Source organism: Cuculus canorus, chromosome 26 (assembly GCF_017976375.1).
Source record: "Cuculus canorus isolate bCucCan1 chromosome 26, bCucCan1.pri, whole genome shotgun sequence".
NCBI classification, from domain to species: Eukaryota; Metazoa; Chordata; class Aves; order Cuculiformes; family Cuculidae; genus Cuculus; species Cuculus canorus.
The window spans coordinates 892,929-915,106 of NC_071426.1; the positions used below are offsets into that span (position 1 = coordinate 892,929).

At 46.0% G+C, this 22,178-nt stretch overlaps 1 protein-coding gene across 6 annotated transcripts in view; it reads left to right on the forward strand.

Annotated features, from left to right (window-relative positions):
- UNC5D (unc-5 netrin receptor D) overlaps positions 1-22,178 on the forward strand; it is a 152,157-nt gene that overhangs the window by 11,899 nt on the left and 118,080 nt on the right. For 4 of the 6 annotated variants that reach the window (XM_054088974.1, XM_054088976.1, XM_054088975.1 and 1 more), the window contains exon 1: positions 10,378-10,639. The exons of 1 other annotated variant lie outside the window; for it this stretch is intronic. In XM_054088974.1, the coding sequence (XP_053944949.1) occupies positions 10,525-10,639 (115 nt within the window). In that variant the 5' untranslated portion in view covers positions 10,378-10,524. Of the gene's footprint in view, positions 1-372; positions 518-10,377; positions 10,640-22,178 lie in introns of those variants that run through there. One more of the 6 variants, XM_054088978.1, reaches the window with a different exon arrangement.

Genomic DNA, 22,178 nt, shown 5'->3' on the forward strand with positions numbered 1-22,178 from the left:
ACTGCCCTGGGCAGCCTGGGCCAATGCTTCACCACTCTTGCAGTAAAGAATTTTTTCCTGTTACCCAATCTAAACCTTCCCTGGCACAACTTGAGGCCGTTTCCTCTTGTCCTGTTCCTTGGGAGCAGAGCAGAGCCCAGCCCCCACCTGCCCACACCCTCCTCTCAGGAGCTGCCCCTCAGCCTCCCTTTCTCCAGACTAAACAATAGCAGTTCCCGCAGCTGCTCCTCATCACACCGGTTCTCCAGACCCTTCACCAGCTCAGTACTTCACTGCCTGCTCTGGATTTTGTTACATCTTTTGCAATGAAAAGTCATGGGTGAGTCCATACGATCCAGTTATCCCATTCTATGGATTTATGTTACAGTCACACTTTCTCCAAGCAGAAGTTGGATCCTCACTTTGCAGGAATTCTGAGAAGAACACACTGCGCTTTGAATTTGGTTTTGAGGCAGTTACACGGGAGAAGATGTAACTTGGAGGAGTAAATTTGGCCTGTCTTGAATTCTCCATCCAGGTGAGTGGTTTCCTGCAGCCTAAACAGTGTCCTAGTGTTCTTTATTCCTTTGATTTATTTTAATGAAGAGTAAAAAGGAATGACTGTGGATAATTTATCTGTGAATTTTGAGGGCATGTTTGACTTTGAAGCATTCTTCTACAAGTGGCCTCAGAGCAGGAGAGTTAAACTTTCTGTTGCCCAGGTTGAAGTACGATTCTGGATGTCATAATCCTCTTCCATACTTGTTTGGGAGTTATGATCCACTGGTAAGAAAAACTTCTGTAGCTCTGTTGCCTGCTCTGAAAGTGAAAGATTTTGTATGTGATGAAATGCATTAAATTATTCTGGGTTTTTTTCCAATGACAAATACGTGAACTATGGAGAAAAGGAAGTATGTCATACCAAAAGGGAGTTATGCAATGCTTAGTTCCTGTGGAGGCAAATTGCACTCAAATAAAACATAAAATGGCCATGCTTTAAACACAAAAATACACTGTAAGCAAAATAGTCCCTCCTCTCTCTGCCTGTACCTGACCGTGGGGGTGTGTTTTCATTTACTAAAGCAGACCCTTAAGGCGTAATTCCTTTGAGATTAGAGGAAGTTTTTCAATTTTTCCAAGTTTTCCTGGTAAAACACCAGCACGTGAAGGCAGGTTTCTATAAGTAAAGCAAGAACCCTTGTATTCCACTTTACTGCTTTCTTTTCAGAGCTCAGTAAGTTCTCCCTAAAGCCAGAGAAAATTCTCCTTCATCGTTCGTAGATGGCCACTTCTGCTAAGCTACCGACTCCGTGGTCTCTTGTGTGATTACTTATGACAGAGTTCATTGTATTTTGTTTGAGAACATAATTAAGTCTTTAGTGCATGACAGTGGAGCGGCTGCTCGGCGTTACAGCGCTTGCTGCTTCCCTCTGCTGCACAGAGCTAGAATCGCCTGGCTGCCTTCCCTGCGTACTGCCTGGAGTCCAGGAAAGCCTTGGAGCAGCCTCCAGCACCTAAAGGGGCTCCAGGAAAGTTGGGGAGGGGCCCTTGTGTGCAGGGATAGGATGAGGAGGAAGGGTTTTAAGCTGAAAGAGGGGAGATTGAGATGAGATTTGAGGAAGGAATGTTTTCCGGTGGGGAAGCCCTGGCCCGGTGTTACAGTCTGAAGGACTGAAAGTGAAGTTCCTTTTTATTACAGTTTCTTGTTCTGCTGTGCATTTAAAAAATGGATAAAAGAATGAGAAGTGAGTGGATGTCCCGGGGGTCTTCCACCCTTCAAACATGTTTTATGTCACATTCATACAACTTGATTCTCCGTCTCTGCGTTGGGAGAGAGCAAAGCCTTCCTTTCCAGAGAGCTCTGTATTGCTGGAGATCCTGTTTGGCTCCATGGCACAGGGGCTGCAGCGCCATCTCTTCTCTGCTGCGCTGAGTCCATCTGGGAATGGTTTATCAGGGTTAGTCCATTCCTGCTGCGGCCACCGGAGTGGAGCACGGGCAGGTGCATCTGCCTCTGCAGCCTCGGAAACACAGGGATGTGAATGTCATGGCAGAAGCGAGTGCGGCCCCCAACGGAGCAGCGTGCGGGAGAGGCCAGAGGTTAGCAGGCACGCTTCAGGAGGATGGTGGGAGCTGTCAGTAACGGGGGTCTTTGCCTTCTAATCGCATTAAATGGGAAGAGCAGCTTAGCTCACAGTTTGGCACTCGATTGATGCCTGTTCACTGATGCCTTTCAGAAAATGGCATCGCTTGCACCCAAGTGGGCTCCTATTGTTTCTCTGCCTTGTAGCTGAAATAATATTTTAATGGTTAAGGAACTGTTCTACCACTTGTTGCCTTTCACACCTGAGATCATCACACAGTTGCATTTGATGGTGTGTGACTAATTATGAATAATTCAGAACAGTAGTTACTGGTGGGCGCTCTCTGCTTTTGCACTGGAGATTAAGAGGAAAATAATAAAGCAGAGAGTTCAGTTTCCCCTTTTCCTCTCGTTACTGAAAAGTCATTATTATGTGGCCATTTCAAAGGAACAATTAGGTAACTTAATAATGACACCTGCGTATTTCTAGTCCTGGAAAAATTGTACTTAATTAGAGTAAAAATAACCTCCTGTTTCTCATGACTCACGGTGAGGCTTTGGCGCCCTGGTTAGCGGGGAGGGGAGCCGGGAGCCGCCTGCCATTAGTCCAGTGCATTCAGCAAATCAAAGCAGGGTGAAGGGTCCCTAATCAAGCCAAAAATGTCTGCAATTTAAATGACCAGTGCCTGCTTCAGCATCTTTCCCGAGTACCTCAGGCTTCACAGGGAGCTCGTGGCAACATCCAGGCTAAAACACAGATCATCTCATTAACCCTCATCTGGAGCATTAACCTCTTCTCTTGCCAGTGAGCTGATGAGCTTTTTTTTGCTGGGTTCCATACAAGGATTTTCTGAGCTTTTCAGGTTGGGTTTAGGGTGTTTGTTGTTTGTTACTCTTTTTTTCTCTTTTGAGAGGAGAGGGGTGAGGAGGGTTCAACTGTAAAGTTCCTGTATGTGTTGCTATGGTCTTATAACCCGTGATTCTGCCCATCTGCATTTCATAATCGCACACAGTCACTGCAAACATATCTCAGCCCTCCCTGGTTAATAATAAGCTGGTGATGGGTTTGGAGCACAGGCCTGGAGCAGCTGAGAGAGCTGGGGTGGTTTAGTCTGGAGAAAAGGAGGCTGAGAGGAGACCTCATCACTGCCTACAACTCTCTGAAAGGAGAGTGTAGTGAGGTGGGTGCTGGGCTCTGCTCCCTGGCAGCCAGTGGCAGCACAAGGGGAAATGGCCTCGAGCCGTGCCATGGAGATTTAGGTTGGATATTAGAAGGAATTTCTTTATGGATAGGGTTGTGAAGCACTGGAAGAGGCTGCCCAGGGAGGGGGTTGAGTCACCATCCCTGGAGGGGTTTAAAAGACAAATAGATGTCCTACTTGGGGACATGGTCTGGTGGTGGACTTAGCAGGGCTGGATCGATGGTTGGACTCAACGATCTTAAAGGTGTTTTCCACCTGAAACCATTCCATGATAATTGCTAGAGGTGAATTCTGCTTTTCAGTGTCAGGTCAATTTGGATGAGAAAAAGGTGGCAATAACTTCTCCCTTCCTGAGAAGGTTCTGAACTTGCTCAGTAACAGTTTTTGGGCAACGACATCACCTCTGACTGTGACTGAAATAGCCAGACGTGTCACTCACGTTTTGCCTGTGCTGGCAGAGCAGAAACAGCCTTGCCCGGTGTCTCTTGGGCTCTCTGTCCTCCTGCGCACAGCCAGCAGCATCCCTGCCAGCTCCGACTGCACAGCAACGCCTGCAGTGTTTTGAAGAGTCTCTCAGATTGTCTCTTACTACTTGAACGTGTAACCTTTTTTTCTTAACCACAAACCACAGACAGCTAAGCTCCTGCGTTGCTTGGCTAATGTCCTGCTGCTTTTATCTCCTTTGTTTGCTCTCAAAGCACACAGTCTGATCCATCCATATCTCACCTCTGCATCATCTGTTTCTTGTCGTGTACCTCCCATTCCAAGTACAAGTTCAGACTGAGCCAGGATGCTAAATCTGGACTGGATATTAGTGTCTTTAATGGATGGGGAGGACTGGGGGTGTGTGCTTTCTGTTTGCAGCCCGATTCCTCTATGCCGAGGCTGGAGCACTTTGCAGAGCTGCCCTTTGCCTGTAATCCAGCTGCAGCCACCCCAAAAATGCCTGGTGGTGCAATAAGTGAATGTAGGTGGGATTGGAGTGTTAATTTATGGGGAGAAATCTAAAAGGGCATGGAAATAAAATAATAATTAATGCCGAAGTACAAATTCCTCTTTGCCCAAGTGAAGGAAATGCTGCAGGTAAGGTTTCAAGTGCAGCTGATTTCTCCAAATTATAAAGCAAGGACTGAATCGGGTATTACGATTATGACATTTTCTAAATGCCTGGGTCTTCTAATTCTTAAAATTGATTAGTGAAGGTCAGATGCTTATCCTCCCCTTGGCGTGTTAATCCACATTTTCCTGTTCTGGTGCACAGCCAGCCCCTCCTGCATTTCACTTTTCATCATATTACCTTTCCTGTGTGTTATCTGTTGAGTTTTGGAATGAGTAAACACGGGAAAATGCAAATGAATCTATTGTATTTGATCTTAGATTAATCACTTTAAAAGTGTTATAGGCTGTAACTCATCAGAAATGATGGCTTATGACAGCTCAAATGGTGACTTTGCTTTAAAGCAAGTGGGATGGAATCATGGACTTTTTTAAGGTGTTTACTGGGTGTTTTTTTTCCATCTTTTAGGCGGCTGAAGCTTATCCTTTGGAATAAAAGGGTTCATACAGTCTTTTATTCATATGGAAGCAAAATAACACAAAATCTAAGACCAATGCTCTCTCATTCTGAAATTTCAGAGCATGGCTAAGATGTAGAATAAAGAAAAATCCAAACTAAAGCTAAGAAGAGTTCTGTGCATTTTAAAGGGTTGTAAGATGACATTATGGATCAGAGGTAAACACGCTCCTGTGATATCCTGATGGAAGATAAAGTAGAAATGGGCACATATACCTGTCTGGCTTGTTGTGCTCACACCACAAATGCTGTGTCCAACAGTGTTCTGGGGTTATATTGCAGAACAGAATAATGCAGAAATCCTGCGATGCTCTTAGATAAACCTTAGTAAGCTTTAGAACAGTAGATAGGAGCTTTCTGACAGAAAATCTAAATAATATATTCAGATCCGTGTGTATATATACAGTAAATTATTCAGCCACTAGATGTCCTAATGCAGAGCTGCAGGTGCAGCGTGAGCAGCGGCGCATAGCAATTGCAAAGCTGGGACTCAGAATGTGTAGATGATCAGGCTTTATCCTGTGTACTCTCGGTTCCTAGAATGCTGCTGAAGACACTGTGAAACACAACTGAAACCAAAGCTATTCGTGGAAGGCTCGTACGCAGGCTGTGGCTGATTAATTGCCATCGTGTGTGTGTGTTGTGTTAATGCTGGTACGGCAGATGCTATGGCAACTCAGCCTGGTAGGGATTGTTTCCAAGAACCTTGGGGCTGGATCCAGTATTGCATCTTGCTGCTAAGTATTCCTATGGTCCTCGGGCCAGTAGGTGATGTTATTCTGTAAGGTTTTGCCAAGTTGTATAAAGGTACAGACCCGGTTCCAAAGGAAATACAATTTTGGAACCCCGATCTAAGGGAGAGGAGTGAGAGATATTGCACAAAATGAGACGAAAATTATGAAACTTCTCTTTGAAATACCTTGTTTTATAAATGTCTATGTTACAAGTTACAGAAATTAAAGACCTTCGTCTTGAGGCTCTCTCTCTGCCTACAAAACAACCATTATGACACGCACGGTGAAAATGGGTGTTGCAAAACAGGCATTCTATGCTTGGGAAGAACTTGTGAGGCAGACCTTGTTGCAGAGATGGAGAAATGATTGGACAGAACTAATATGTGGCCCTTATTTTTTTGTTGTTGGCCTGGCAGAGTGCGTTCTCCACAGGAGGAGGGACAAGAGACTGTATTTTGTATCTAGCAGGTGATCCACAGCTTCTCACTAACACACCCGTCTCTGTTTTGGTTGTAGAAGGTCCTCAAAGTAGCATGAAATGAGATGCCCGATTCACTGGAGTGCACTTAGAAGTCAAAGGCTGTTCCCTACGTTATTTCTGTGTATGAGAGGGTTGTGGGTTTGTCATTATTGCTGAATCAAGATGGGCAATATTACAACTTTCTCACAATTACTACACTTCCAGGTGGGTCGTTTCATTTTCCAGATGCCATTTTGGTTTGGGTGCTCTTGTGAGAGGAGGAGAGGGATAAATGTTGGAAATATGCTAAAAGCAAGTAGGATTTTTTTTTAATGGCTTCTATGTTGCTACGACTGAGCTCGTGCGCAATGCTTCCCATAATTTCATTACTTATTTGTAGTTGCAGTCGGATGTACTTGCTTGCTTCCTGAATTATTTACCTGTTGTACAGACGTGAATACTTGTGTTAGAGCCAAGTGGTCAGTGTCTGGTGTTCTCTGTGATTTACATCGGGTTTAGATGCATTTATTCTCCTTTAACCATTATGTATGTTAAGCATAGCAGTAGCACGTTCTGTCTGAGTCCAGTGCCATCTCAGTGTGCTTCTGTTTGCAAGAGCTGCCAAGCGAAGCAGCTCTCTTTTCACCTGCTCCAGCGAGGACCCTGCCCAGCCTATCCTGATGGACAGGAATTCTGAGCACTGCAAATCCCAGGTGGGTTACTCCAAGGTCATACAGCAAATAAACAAAGCATCATCACCTGGCTGTGAATTTTGATGTTGCACTTGAGGAGAGATGGAGACTGAAAGCACCTTTGCAAACTCAGCTGAAACGTTCTGCTGAGCTTCCAGGGTGAAGGAGGTGATTTATTTCTTATTTTCCCCCCCTTTCAGGCTGTAGCTGTATGGCTTATTGAAAATTATTACGGTATTGACATAGTCTAGATAGAAAAAATTGCTTCATATTTGTAAAGTGCTGTGTCTAATAAGTTAATGTTGTTGAAGACTGCAGAGATCTCTTTAGCCAGCAGCGCAGTGCGAGATGGAACCTGAGACACAGGGACCTGGAGAGAACTCTGCTCAGAATGGAGCGAGAAGGTGGCGGAGTTGAGACGTTGGGTCATGGGTTCTGTCTGTCCTTCCTGCAGACACTTTGCTGCTGTCTGGGTGTGTGGCTGCTGTGACAAAGGGATTCAAGAAAGCTCCCTTGGTTTTGTTTGTCCTTTTGGTTCATGTTTACTGTCTCTTTTTCAGCAGCTGGATTAGCCTTTAGACTTTCAGGTTCTAGTCTGCCTAGAGTTCCAGATGTGGAATATGGACTCATTCGGAAAACAAATATTGCTCATTGTGAAACGTAATGCTTGAGGTCTAGGGAAGAAAACATTTGTTCCTTGCAGCGTTTTCAGCTTCTGCATTGTTTCTCCATTTCCCTCCATCAGTGCCATTATCTTCTTCAGTTGGATTCCTGGTTTCTCTCTTGCTCACACCCTGAAATCAAAGGTAGATTCTGGTTTTCCCTGTGACGTTCCTCTTGTTAAAGTGCTGAGTAAATAACCTCCATTCTTAGAAATGCAGTGGTGTTTCGGACTGTGGTGGCACATATAGGGCTTTGTTTCTGTAAGGTACCGTGCGTTAGCAGTGTGCTTAAAAAATGTATAATTCTGTTTGTGTCTGCATTTGCCCAACTCAGAAGCTTCTGTGTTCTTCCCCTACCCTGAGATTTTGTCTTTGTGGAATATTCTGCACATTCATGTTTCCAGGTGCACTGACCGAAGTTTCCAGCTGTTGCCCTTTTTTCTACTTTTGCTCTCTTCTTCCCTATCATAACTATATTATAAATTAAGAACTTGGTATTTTTATCTAAAGCACTAAGCACTGACTCAGTGGCACGGGCAAAAATAGATAATTGGTGGGACTTGGAGCAAAAGTGGCTGTGCGGATGTGCTAGAAAATAGGGCCATGCCGCTAAGATGCTGAGGCTTTAAAGGAAGGGAGTGTGCTAGATGCTCGGACATGTAAAAACTTCCCTGTCCAGCTTCCCAGCTCTGGTCCTCAGCAGTTTGGGTTTGGTTTTTTTTTTTGTTGTCATGGTTTATTTTTTGTGGGTTTTCTTGATTTTTGTGGGCTTTTTTTTCTTTCCTTGGAACCCATTGAATGTGAAGAACGACCTAAGAGAAAATGTATTTTTCATATATTTGCTCTCTGCCTTTGTAGCTCTGCTCTTCGTTGTCAGCTGAAGGCCTAACAAAGCCATGATGGAAAGAGAATACGAGATAGTCTGATGTGATGTTCTCAGATATTGATTTTTTTTTTTCCTCTTAAAATTCTGATTACAAATTCCTTTTGCTTTAATTATTTGTTTCCTCCTGAAAACAGTACAAAGCTCCCCTGCAGGAGCACCAATCGACAAGCCACCTTCTTAAGTAGAAGTAACCAATCCTACCGTGTTTTTCCAGACAGGGATTTCAAAACACTTTGTAAGCAGTAACCGAGTCCCCTTAAACTTGAGCTATGTGTAGCTTTGGAGCTTGTGAAGCTGGGTTTGAGTGAACTTAGTACAGTTGCTCAAGTGTGAAGCATGGATGGGAATAACCCCCTGTATTCTGTCTCTTATGATCTGGGCACCTGATGAAAACAAAGTTTATTTCCAAGAGAACAGGGAATGAAGAACAAATGCTGTATTTCAGTGGGGTTTTGCACACTGAGGCAATATTATAACGTCTTGGTTATGAATGCACCGTGTTTGACTTCCATGACAATTCTCTTACAGCCGCAATGAGACAAACTTGATCCATTTGTTCTTGCAGCATTGCAGGAGCTTCGTGGTGAGATTCCTCGTTAGTATCCAATCCCATTTGTACTTTTTTTCTGCTCCATTACTGCTCCGTGTGTGTCCCACTGGAAGCACTGATGCACCAGTCTTCACTCTGGGTCTTTTGCTTTTCCTCTCCTGCTCTGCCTGCTAATTCCCATGGTAAAGAAAACCTAATTCCTTAAATCCTGTGAGTTGGCTGTCATAAGGACAGTGTTTGGGGAAGAGCTGGTGTTCTTTCTCACCAAAACTTACTGCTCTAGCAACTTGCCTTTTCTTCATATGGTCCTTTGGTTTCCAATTTCTTATTGACCAAATCCATTCAGAGTAGAAGAGCAGCAATTTCACTTTTTTGGCCACCTGATCCAGTGGGAGGTGTCCCTGCCCATGGCAGGAGTGGGACTGGAAGGGCTTTTTAAGGTCCCTTATACCCCACATCATTCTATGATGGTTGGGTTGGATGCACAGCACCAGGGGATGCTGTGCCTGCTCCCCCTGGATACGGGAATGCTGTGCCCATTCCCATTGGATGCAGGGCACCGGGTGATGCTGTGCCCGTTCCCCCTGGATGTGGGACACTGAGGGACGCTGTGCAGGCTCCCTCTGGATGTGAGGACGCTGTGGCTGCTCCCCTGGATGTGGGGGTGCTGTTCCCATTCTCCCTGGATGCGGGGCAGTGGGGAATGCTGTTCTCGTTTTCAATGGATGCGGGGCACATGGGTGATGCCGTGCCCGTTCCCCCTGGATGTGGGGCTGCTGTGCCCCTTCCCACTGCTTGCAGGGCACTGGGGGATGCTGTGCCTGTTCCCCTTGGATGCAGGGGATGCTGTGCCTGTTCTCATTGGATATGGAGCACAGGGGGATGCTGTGCCTGCTCCCCCTGGATACGGGGGTGATGCTGTGCTGGCTGCGGGGATGCTGTGCCCGCTCCCATGGGATGCAGAGCTTGTGGGGGATGCGGTTCTCATGGGGGATGCTGTGCCCGCACATTCCCGTGGGATGCGGGGTGCTGGGGGATGCTGTGCCGGCTCCCATGGGATGCGGGGCGCTGGGGGATGCTGTGCCCGTTCCCGTGGGATGCGGGGCGCTGGGGGATGCTGTGCCCGTTCCCGTGGGATGCGGGGCGCTGGGGGATGCGGTGCCCGTTCCCGTAGGATGCGGGGCGCTGGGGGATGCTGTGCCCGTTCCCGCGGGATGCGGGGCGCTGGGGGATGCTGTGCCCGTTCCCGTGGGATGCGGGGCGCTGGGGGATGCTGTGCCCGTTCCCGCGGGATGCGGGGCGCTGGGGGATGCGGTGCCCGTTCCCGCGGGATGCGGGGCGCTGGGGGATGCTGTGCCCGTTCCCGCGGGATGCGGGGCGCTGGGGGATGCGGTGCCCGATCCCGCGGGATGCGGGGCGCTGGGGGATGCTGTGCTGGCTGCGGGGCGGTGCGGGGCAGGCAGACCCCGCCCCTCTGGCGCTAATTGGCCGGGGGGGAGGGGCCGCTCATTAGGGATGCGGGCTGGCGCCGCGGCTCGGCAGTCGGCGGCGTTCGGGGCGCGGAGCGGACCCCCCCGGCATCCCCGGGCACCTCCTGCGTCCGGAGGGCGAGGAAGAAAACGAGAAGGGGGACGATTCTGTGCTGGAGGGACGGAGAGAAAGAGGGGATTTGCGTCCCGTCCCGCGGCCGGAGAGGGGCCGTCATGGGCGGAGGGGCTGCGAGGAGGAGCCCCCCGAGGAGGAGCCCCCCGAGGAGGACCCCCCCGGCGCTGCTGGGGCTGCTGCTGGGGCTGTGCGGCTGTGCGGCTGCGCTGCGAGGTGAGCTGAGCCGAGCTGAGCTGAGCCGAGCCGGTCCCCCCGTGCATCCCCCATCCCGCCCCATCCCAACTTCGCGTCGTGCCAGAGGTGCGCTTCCCTCCCGCCGGTTGCTCCCCACCTCGCAGCATCCCTGGGGAGGAGGGAGAGCGGAGAACCCCCAAATCCTTTTGGAAGAGCCGTGGGAGGTGCTGTGCTGCAGGGCAGAGTGCCTGGAGTTGGTCCTGAGCTGAGGGGTGGGATGGATCGGGAGCGGTGCGGTGGGAAGTGGGGTCTGGAGGAGGAGTGTTGGTCCTCAGAGCAGGAGAACGGATCCCGAGGGTTCCATCGGCAGCCAACGCTCCGGGAGGCTCCGTGTAGAAGCAGCCGTGGGAATGCGGTGTGTGCCTGGACCCTGGACGGTGTCGGGGAGAAATGTTGATAATAGTCCTGACGACTCCATGAGTTGCCCCAAAATGATGGGGGTCGGGGGGTTCAGGGACCTGTTCTGGCAGTGGGAATCCGTTTGCCTGTCAAGGGACGCGAGTGCCTGAGGTTGGATGTGCTGTGGCTTTTGTGGTCGTGTAAGGTGGATATTTGAGATGCTTGGAGTTCTTTCTTTTTTTTATATATTTAGTTTTTTCCTGTTAGATCACTTGAGTGAAGCCAGGTCTTTAGGGCACGCAGCCAGGGGTGCTGGCAGCCCCCCGGTGTCCGCGCTGCCGTGGCTGCTGTACCTGCACTTCCCAGAGCACCAGAAGTGCCTGGAACGCGAGGGCTGTGGGGGCAATCTGGTGTTATTTTATCCTTCTGGGGGAAGGTGCCTCCCGTGGGTAACACACAGTTTCTGTATTTAGAGCCTGCAGTGGCACGTTCATTGCAAATGGCTTATATTTACAGAACGGAGGAATCTTTCAATCAGACTTTGTAGATCCTGAAGTATTCCTCTCTGTTTCAACAGCCCCTCTGCAGAGGTTTCTTTTTCCATGCCAGTTGTGTCTGTGTTTCCATTTTCTCCCACGTCTACTTTAGTGGTAGGAAGTCATCCGCGGGTAGCCAGTGGGTTGTGACATCGCGCCTCGGTTCCTGGCCACCGCATCTGCTACGTTCCCTCGTCCGAGGCTGAGGACTGATCCAGCAGAAGGGAAATCTGAGGGGCTTTTGTGTAACGGACAGCGTTTGGCCTTTGGAAAAAGAATTAACACTTCACCAAACAGTGAAAGAAATGATGGGAATAGAAGGAAATGTAATATTTCTTCATTTTTTTTAAATACTTTAATCAAGAAACATCCGTGGCTGCAGAAGGATGTGTGGGTGTTTGAGCTGGTGCAGGTGCTGATCGCCTTTGGTTTGACATACCTGGTAGAACTCTGGCAGTTCTTGCACTAAAGCACAGTCAGGATCAGGCCCGGGCCCCGTAAGCAGCTGGAATCTCACACCATGGGTCATGCGTAGCCGGAGGACTCTTCTGTTGCTCTTAAGGAACAATTTAATCTATTTTAATTAGAATTGGCCACGCAGGACACTTCAGGTTCTAGGCTGGAGCAGAACAGGGTTTGGATGTTATTCTGAGGAAGAACGGTGTGTTTTTTCATCAGTTTGGTGTCGGTGGTCTCTCCTTTGTGATGTTGCACAGTGTTTACCTGTGGTTTGGTTTAGGCACTTCACCTCTGCTAAGGTCCCACGGAGCTTTTGGTTTATGAAGTTGTCTAAAAGCTGCCTCTGAAACAAATTCCGTTCCAGCTTCTGTTGCGAATGAGGATTCGAGACAAATGGGATGATTGTAGATCCCCTTCGCGCAGCATTTTAACGCTGTTGGAATGAATATACATGGATAGCTTTGGGCTTTTCTCTTACAGGAGGAATTGCACAGACGCTGTGGTAATTTGAAAATGAGAGGAGAGCCGCTAATATTTATTATCTGATTGATGCATTGAAACTAATTTTGGGTTGTGTGTATCTGAATAAAGATGTCTATAAAACATGAACATTAGTATTCTTCTGGGTCTTGATATTCAAGCCTGAAGCTATGTGTTACACTGTGTTTATAGATCTCAGTGCATTTTGTTCTAAATAAGCATTGTTTAGGGATTTTTCTTTCCCTTTTCCAGCAGCGTGGCACTCGGTGTATGGCTTGGGAGCCACTGCTTATTGCTACTTATTCTATTATGATCAAATGCTCTGCACAGCCACCTAATGGAAATATGGGTGGGTCTGTGGGCAGTGAGCTGTTGGAGCAAGTATCTCCTTTTAGTCTGAATTTTTTGGGGTTTGTTTGTTTGTTTTTAGTTGTTTTTTTTAACATCAAAAGCACTGGTAATGTGCAATCCAGGGAGCTGCATATTCAAAGTGTTATTCCTCATCTAGGAACCAAGCAGCCAAACCTGTGGCCAGTGGAGCTCTTGGAGCAATGATGCTTGTTTTGGAAAGGTAAAATTAGCAAATGCTTTTGATGCTGAAACAAATCCTGTGCGGAAGGCAGGGCTAGTGTGCAAGTTATTTGTGTCCCGGTTGTACCTTTTGTCTTAGTGATGTTCTTGTGCAAATGATATGAGCTCCCGTTTATTTTGGTGTGGGTGGGCTGGAATCCCATCCGTGTATCAGAGAATTCTGTCCATGTTTGCAGAGCACTTCACTGTCACCAGCGCGGAGCTGTGAGAGCGATCGCTGCTGCTTTGTTTGAGGAACGTTGTTGGTGCGCTGTGACCGGCTCTGCTGCAGAGTTTACACTGCGTAGGGAGGGGTTTGGGGTGTCCCGATTCTCTGTCCAAAAGGGAGGTTATTACTTCTGTTGCTTTATCAGACTGTCTCGAGTTCTCTGTCTCTGTTCTGGTACCCTGCTGAGAGCAACACTGATTATTTGTAAGTACATTCAACAGTTTACTATTTGAAGTACTTCTGGCGTTCCAGCTCCAACCGAACGCACACCGTGTCAGCATATTGATTTATTTCATCTTGCCGTGTGCACGTTATTAATATCTCAGCGAGGTGTAAACTTGCAATATTCTTAATGAGTGATACAGGAGTAAACAAAAACTAAGGGAAGACGTGGATGCTGTCGGAACCTCATGTGACTTTGTTCAATTCATTCTGTTCAGACAACGTCGTGTTTTTGTTTTGTTCAGACCAAATGTTCATTAAAATCACGACCCGCTTGTTCTGCTTTGAACCATCCTGCGCTCACCCTGCGGTGCACGGTGTCTGATGTGGTTTTCTCTGTTAGTGTTTGTATCCTTTGGCTTTGTAAATGCTCAGAGAATAAACTTCCTCTGCTTGGGGGTTTGTGTACTAAATAGTTTATCATTTCTCTCAGATCTTCACAAGGACACAGGCTTGGTCTGCATGTGGCCTAGCGTTGATTTTTGTTTTCATAGGTGAGGAAAGTCAGGTTGCGGAAGGGAGTCATTAATTTCTCTCAAAGCACAGGAAATCTGAGGGCTCTTAAGAGCAGTATTTCAAAACTGGGCATACGGTGCAGAAGTTCTCACGTTTGGAAACTCAGAGAATTCCTGTGTGTATCTCTATGTCATTGTCCAGTTTTGTTAAGGCTTCTACTTCTGATATTTTCCTTTATTACTTTGTGTTTCGTTGTAATGTCGTTTGTGAGATAATTTGGAGAGAGTGGGAAAAGCCACACATTGCTATGGAGTATCAGACTGATGTTGGAGATGAATCTGCTCCAGTTTTGTCTGTTGTGGATTGTTTTAATTGCACTCCGATAATACCAGAACGCATTGCTGTTTTGCACAGAGAGCATACTATGAATTTCTGGAATGCTACAGATGAGAATGGCATTAAGTTTTCCTTGCAGGACTCAAACGAAGCCCTGAAGAGCTGTAGAAATGATCCTATCCCAGAAGCAAGGTGTGCAAAGCCTCCATCACACACTTATTCTGATGCATCTCTAAAGATATTTCACTTTTGGAAAGACAGGATACTGCCCTCTAAGGTGTTTTTTCTTGGCTTCATACACATGTGCTTGGTCCTGTATATACTCCAGAGGTGACTGATTTCTGTTTGTTCACGTGGAGGGAATAGTGCGTGATCAGGACAAGGGGTGAAATGAGCTCTCCACGCTGTGAAAGAAAACATCCATCTTCATACAGTGAGAGGACTCTGTATCAGGATGGATTTTCACCAGTGCAGCAGAGAAGCTGATGTGGTATTTTCACAGTGAATTACAAAAGGCAAACACAAATAGCTTGATCTGTGCTAAGATGGAAAATTAGTTCGGGTGCAAAGGATTCTTCAAGGCCACTTGATGTGTCTGTTCTGTATTTCTAGCCCTGCTTTCTGGTGGAAGGTGGAGACTGAGGAAAAGAGCAGGATTTTGACACCAGAGGCTGCTGTTTCAGTTGTTTTTAGATGCTGCTGCTGTTGCAGTGAAGCAGATGGTCAGATTCGTTTGTATGAAATAGAAAAATGCCTCATTTTCTATTTATACTTCTGAAGAACTTTGTCATGTTTAATCGTGGGGTCCTAGCTTAGAGCACGAGTATCTCTAGGCATGAAATCGTGTGTACTCCAGCCTGTCTCATTAGAGGTGATCAGCCACGTGTTGGAGCATCTTGTCAGTGGGTATTGGGAGGTACTTACCCTGCGCACGAGCCTAAGTACTCTGAACCCTGTAACTCAGCTGGATAATTGTGATCAATGCAGTTTTCATCCATCATACTTCTATCACCGTGCGAAATGTTGTTGATGAAGGATCTGTTAGTGCAGGCTCAGGGTTGGTGGAGCCCCCTTACTTGCCCGATGCTGTTTAGTGCCAAATGCTTTATAGGAACTTCATCCAGGGGATGTCAGAGGGCAATTACACTTAAATGTGATCTTCCCTAATGAATGTTCTGCTGACCGCTGCTCTGGGTATTTTTGTCTGGTTCTTCTCTGTTTTTTTTGTTTGAATTTTAAAAAGTTACAGGCCTTAGTCAAGCGCTGATGCGCTGAGTTCATTTAGTCTCATTTAGGTTACAAATATTTCCTTTAGGAAGCTTAGCCTGGTTTGAATTTATTCAGCAATTAGCTTGCTTTTGGATTATTGAAGAGGATGAATAGGCGGTATCTAATTAATTTGCTTATACAAGGTATTCTTTGTGCAATGCTGTGTCTGTATTGAGCCAAAGACAAATTAACATGTTTTTTCAGACTAGAATATATCTGTGAGATTCCATGCACGCATCATAAATGTAATTTCAGCGTACAGCTACCCTGTCTTTCTGTGTCTTGATAACAAAAACCACATTACCATGTGTGTTTGAAATTCCGAGTGTGAACATCTCATTGGAAACCTCTGCATATTGTGTCGTGGAAAGGGAAAATGCAGGCAGCTGATGACCTTAATTATCTAGATAACAATGTTCTGAAGAGGTTTTAAAGCCACAAACCTATTGCAGGCAGCTGAAAGGTTGGACTGGATGATCTTAGAGATCTTTTCCAACCTTAATGATTCTATGAAAGGAGAAGCAGCCCAAGTCTGGATGGTTCTGATGGGAAAACAATGCAAAATGGGAAGTCCTAATGTGAATTGCCGGCTTTGTGTCCAACTGATGATGTTGGCTGCGCCCAGGTTGACGTCTGATGGGAGACTGGCCTGTGAGGTGACTCGGTTTCAATGGCAGATATGTGCTCCAGGGTTACTGTTTCATGGACTAATAATGTAGTAGAGGCTCTGCCTTCGGCAGGCCGGCCAGGCAACCTTGGAAGGCAGAGATGACCTGAAGCTGCAAGTTATGGTTTAGTAGTGGGCAGGTACAGTTGGACTCGATGATCTCGGAGGTCTTTTCCAACCAAATGGTTCTACGATTCCAGCTTCTATAACCAGCTTGATTAGAGGACTTGGATGTTGAAGGCTTGGTTGGGACTCGGATATACCTGCAGCTTAGTCCCAGCTCCAGAGGTGACCTTGCAGAAGGTGACTGTGTGGTTCCTTTGTTGGAGGTGGTGGTTAATCTGTCTCACAAGGTGCCTGAACAGCGAGAGCATGGGCGCGATCGTAAATGGATTCTCTGCTTCCAAGGTCCAATGGATGCTTCAACACTTGAAACGCTGTAGTAAAAGAGCATAATTAGTCTGTAGATAAAGCTTATTGAATGTGTCTAGACATAAGAAGTGTAATCTAGATGAATGGGAATAGTGTAGCTGAGCTCTTTTTTGTTGCCTCATATCTGTGCCTGTTTTGAAGAAGCAATAGGAACAACAATAGGAAAACTTTAATTGCTTCGGCCTTTTTCCAGGAGAGCTGCTCTTTGCTTTTGTGCTGAATGGAGAATTAAAGTAATATTTAACGTGCTTTGATATCTAACTTGCATTGAATGTCAAAAAGCTTTTTGAAAAACTCTGCTTCTGGTTACCGTGAGTTTTGTTTGTAGAAGGATAAAGCAAAATATTTTGGATTTCATGCTGTGCGTGTTTTAGTGCCATTTTACTGCACAGAAAACTGAAGGGCCATGCAGGTTGCTCATCTGTAAATGGTTAAAATTGTTGTGTTACTCATCTTCTGGTTGGATATACTTAACTTTTTTTTTTTTTTTAGTATAAAGTGCTTTTATGGATCTAAAACTTTCCTTCTGTGAGTGCTTTTGCATGTGAAATTGAATTGCCTGAATCCTGGCAGACAGCGAACATAAAAAGAGCAAACATGGAATTTTCTTATGAATTGTGAATAGTTCTTCACGAAATTGCTTCTATGCGTCCACCATTCCTAATAGTAAATTGCATTATAGAAAAACAAATTTGCTCTAATAATTGAATTCAACTTTTCATATAAAACCACCTCTGATTTGCAGTTCAGCAGATGAGTCTGTGGCTGTTACGGTGGCAGGTGCTCCAGGTTAGCTGGGTTCATGGCCAGATTTCAAACAACCAAAGATCTGTGGTTAGCCATTACCCTTTGAGATATTAATTTCAACATCAAATTCAGGAGGTCATAGAATCATAGAGTAGTTTGTGTTGGAAGGGACCTTACAGATTATCTAGTTCCAACCCCTGCCATGGGCAGGGACACCTCCCACTGGATCAGGGGCTCCAAGCCCCATCCAACCTGGCCTGGAACCCCTCCAGGGATGGGGCAGCCACCACTGCTCTGGGCAACCTGGGCCAGGGCCTCCCCACTCTCATGGTGAAGAAATTCCTCCTTATATCTAATCTAAATCTGCCCCTCTCCAGTTGATACCCATTCCCCCTCGTCCTATCCCCACAAGCCTTTGTAAACACCCCCTCCCCAGCTTTCTTGTAGCCCCTTCAGGTACTGGAAGGTCTCTTTAAGGCCTCCTCGGAGCCTTCTCTTCTCCAGGCTGAACAACCCCAACTCTCTCAGCCTGTCCTTGTGTGGGTCTTTGCTGATGAGGTTATATTGTAAGGTATTTACTGCTGCTGACGTAGATAACTTTAGTTTGCAGTTGGAACTCATTGTTTGGTGTCTTTTAACTTGGCTGTGAAGAGCGTGGACTGCTTGGAACAGAAAAGTGATGTTGGGAGATGTTAACCGTGTTTTGCCTGTCGCAGCTTTGTGCTGCAGGTCAATGATGAATGTGGTGGATGCCCTGGAAGACAGCAGGTAGGACATCTCTTTGGTACTTGTCATTCCTTCTTAGCACTGTGTCCTAACTGAAGGCTTCCAGCTCAAGTTCTGAACATTGTTATTCACATCATGCCATGCTCAGAGATTAGTAATCTTGAAAAAATATGGATTTGTTAAAATAGCATTCTAATTCTGGGATTTAATTATTTTTCCTGGATAATTATGCCTTCTTAAGACTTGGAGCCTCCAAATATGGTTCATAGGCAAGCGATCAGTAATTTCTGTATTATAAAAAGAATGAAAATAGCTGACAAGTATTCCAGTGGTAAATATAGCAGTGCAGAACCCTCGTTATCTGCCATTATCTACTATAGAATCGTGATAGAGTCAATGGGTCAAATCTGTAGATCCAAAACTGAGTAACTTGGTGTATCTTAAGCGAAGACAGGATCACGTTGAGGTGAGATGCTGGAGATTGGTCTTATACAAGACATCCATTCCTATTTTTGCTTGTTTGGGGTTTTTAGGACCCATAATAAGCTCGAAATAACATATTAGGCTTGGTAAACACCTCAGAGTATTGCAGCGGGCTATGCAGTAAATAATTTTGTATAATGACGAGTTTCGAGGTCTCAGCATTTAATTTTGATCGGTGTGCAAGTAGCATTTTGAAAGATTTGGGGAGCAAAATACTGGAAGAATCCCTGTTACTGGAGCAATAAGTGGTCTTGTAGGTAGGGCTTTCACATAGAGCACAAAGGATCTGTCTGTGAATCTGATGCATCTGGGGCTGAGAACTGCTGTAGAAGGGTTTGCTGTGGTGAAAGCATGGTGGTTCCTTCTCAGAGGAAGTAGGAGGGATTGCTTGGAGCTTTCAGGCTATTCCATTGCTGGAGAGACGCCAGGAGCAAAAGGTTGGAGCTATCTGTAACCCAGTGTTATTTAACACTTTATTATAGGGAAAACGTGTTTATCCAGGCATTCCTTCTTGGTATCAGTCCAGCTTTTTAGGCTTTTCCTAAATAGAAAGCAAATTCTGTAAAATTAATTTAGATTCTAATAAACAGTGGTAGTGTGTTAAAAGTGGAAGCAAGCTGGTCCTTCCCAGTTGTCAGCTGGGAACGCAGTTTGTAGTTCTACTCAATACCCAGAGGCATTCCATTACTGCTGAATTTGCCACAGAAACAGCAAAACGCCTTCTACTCCCACTATAATATTAAAAATGTAGGACTTATTTTGTGTCAAATGAGCTAACAAAATAAAAGATGAATTTGAAGTATTTAATCTGTCAGCATCAATGAATCTAAGAGGATTATCATTCCATTACGGCTAATAGATTTTTTCCAAAGATAACTTTCCTACTTGACTTGCCTATTTCTGTGAGGATTGTTACAGATCTAATTTAGACTGCAATTTAAATATTCCTGTTCTGTTTTCATTGACTCTGGGAGTCAGTAATGTGGTACCCGGCCTATGTTGATGTTGATAACTTTGCTTCAATCACTTGAATCCAAGCTCTCGTTCTTGCCGTGCAATTCTTCATAAAGAACGTGCAGTGTTTTGTGGTTTGAGTTGTACTCAACGTGGCTTCACAGTCCGAGCTTGAGAGATTTAACAAAGTACCAGCCTCTCCTTGCTTCCTTTCTGATGAATTAGTGAGAGGTTGGAATAGCAAGAATAAAAATCAGGATAAGCCTTGTCATGGGTGTCCTTCTACTTCGTAAATGGAGTCACAGGATTCTCGTAGATTTACTGTGGTATGAGAAGAAGCTCTGAATAGTGGGATCCTGATCTTCTGAGTCCTCACATCTTTGTCTGGGTCTTGGAGTGGACAGTGATAAGTCTGAGATAAACAGACACAACTTCAGTCGATGTCTTAAAGAAATAGCACTGGAACACTTGTGCCTCCCTTCCACCTTCTGAAACTCTGTGGAGGGGTGAGAAGAGTACGTAGTAGGTGGAGAAACCTCCCTGTTTCAGAGCCTGGGCTGTAGCTTTTGTTGTAAGCAGCTGCAACAATGCCCTCAAAAAGGTCTTGATTGAGGTCGAACAATTACAAGTACTGCCGTAAAGGGAGAACGTGGTGGTAGATATTAATCCCAGCAAATAAATCCCCCTCTCACATTACGTGCTGGATTTTTCACCAAAAGGCCATCACCAGATTTTGGAGGAAATATGACGTTTCACTAAGTTGTATGTGAAAATTAAAGTTTGGTGCTGCCCACCAGCGAGTCGTAGTGGAGTTACTGTTTAATTAGTGAAATTATCTTGGCCACATCTGGATGGACTCACGCTCCCCTTGAATTTAGAATTTAGCAGATCCTGAGTCTTTTCGGAAGACAGACCAGAGAGATGTGGAAATGAATCTGCATCAACATCTTGCAGCTGTAATCGTCTCCCAAATTAGCATTGCGGTGCGGTAGCTTGTGATGTCAGCCTGAATTACATGGCTATCGAAGTGCCGTGGTGTGCTTCAAAAACTGTTTGAATTCTGTGAATAATTTAAGGGCTTTCAGTTTCCAATATAATTTAGTACTCTTCTCCAGTTTGCTGTTTCTAATCACCAGGGCTTTGGGGGGATGAATACATTAAATGCAGAAGAGATGACGGACCTGAGAGTAAGACCCTTTCCCAAGTCCATCAGTGACGCAATAGGAGAGGACAGTAGAACATTGTGAATGGTGGCCACGGTAGCCCTGGCTTTCATCACCTCTTGCTTTGATGTGAGGCTCTGTCTGTAGCTAAGTGACATTTCTAGCTGGCTTTACTATTTCCAGCTGAACAGCTCTAACAGTCACGAACCAATTTGAGCGTCTGTGTTTGAAATACAGCCATGCTCTTTAGCACTTCTGCCCCTTGAAGATATGAAAGCACTCAAGAGATTTCATTTATTTCATATTTTTTCAAAGGGCAGGAGCAGTGTTAGTGAAAGTGGAGGGGTACCGCAAACTGACTGCTCTACCTTTATTTCTTTTTTAAAGTCCTGTTACTGAAATGCTCCCTATAAATGTTCTCCAGCATTTTCTGGTTGAATGAAGGGGTAGTGGAGGCAGAGGGTGAAGTAGCTTCTTTATGGTGGCCAAATAATCATAGAATCACGGGAGCCCCATCCAACCTGGCCCTGAATCCCTCCAGGGATGGGGCAGCCACCACTGCTCTGGGCAACCTGGGCCAGGGCCTCCCCACCCTCACAGCGAAACATTTCTGCCTTAAGATCTCATCTCAGTCTCCCCTCTTGCAGCTTCAGACCGTTCTCCTCATCGTATCCTGCCCTCCCTGATCCAGAACCCCTCCCCAGCTTTCCTGGAGCCCCTTTCGGCGCTGGAAGCTGCTCCAAGGCTAAGCTCTAAGGCTGCCCTGCAGCCTTCTCTTCTCCAGGCTGAACAACCCCAACTTTCTCAGCCTGTCCTCATAGTAGAGGTTCTCCAGCTCTCGGATCATCTCCGTGGCCTCCTCTGGACTCACTCCGACAGATCCATGTCTTTCCTGTACTGGCACCCTGTGCTCCAAGTTGGCTTCTGATGAGTTTAGATGGGTCTGATCTTTCACAGGCTCTCAGGTAAGAGGCATTCCTCCTGAAAAGCCATCTGAAAGTTTGTGAGACCCAAAAAGCTCCGCTGTCGCTACTGTAACATAGCGATACTCTTTCTGATTTGGACTCTGGTGCCCTGTAAGTAAGCTGTATTTCTTAGTGGAGAAGGCTCAGTATTAAGACCTAGCTGATGATGATGCATGGTAATGGCTTGCAGTGCTTCTCAAGAGCTCGCCTGACCCAGCAGGCTGCTTAAAATTCATGTATGGTATCAGCTGTGAAGCAGTGTCTGCAACCCATAAAGAGGGCTGCGATATTCTGATTTATCGCCAGTACCGCTCTTACGCCCATTGAACTGCTCAAAGCTCTCCACAGCTGATTGTTCTTTTCTGCAGTTATGTTTGAGGGGGGAGGAAGGAGAGGAAAAATTCCTGTACTGGATTTTTCTCCTGCAGATTTAGGATGCAGTGATTTTGTTTGTCTGTTCTTAAGCTACCAGTTTCAAGGCCAGG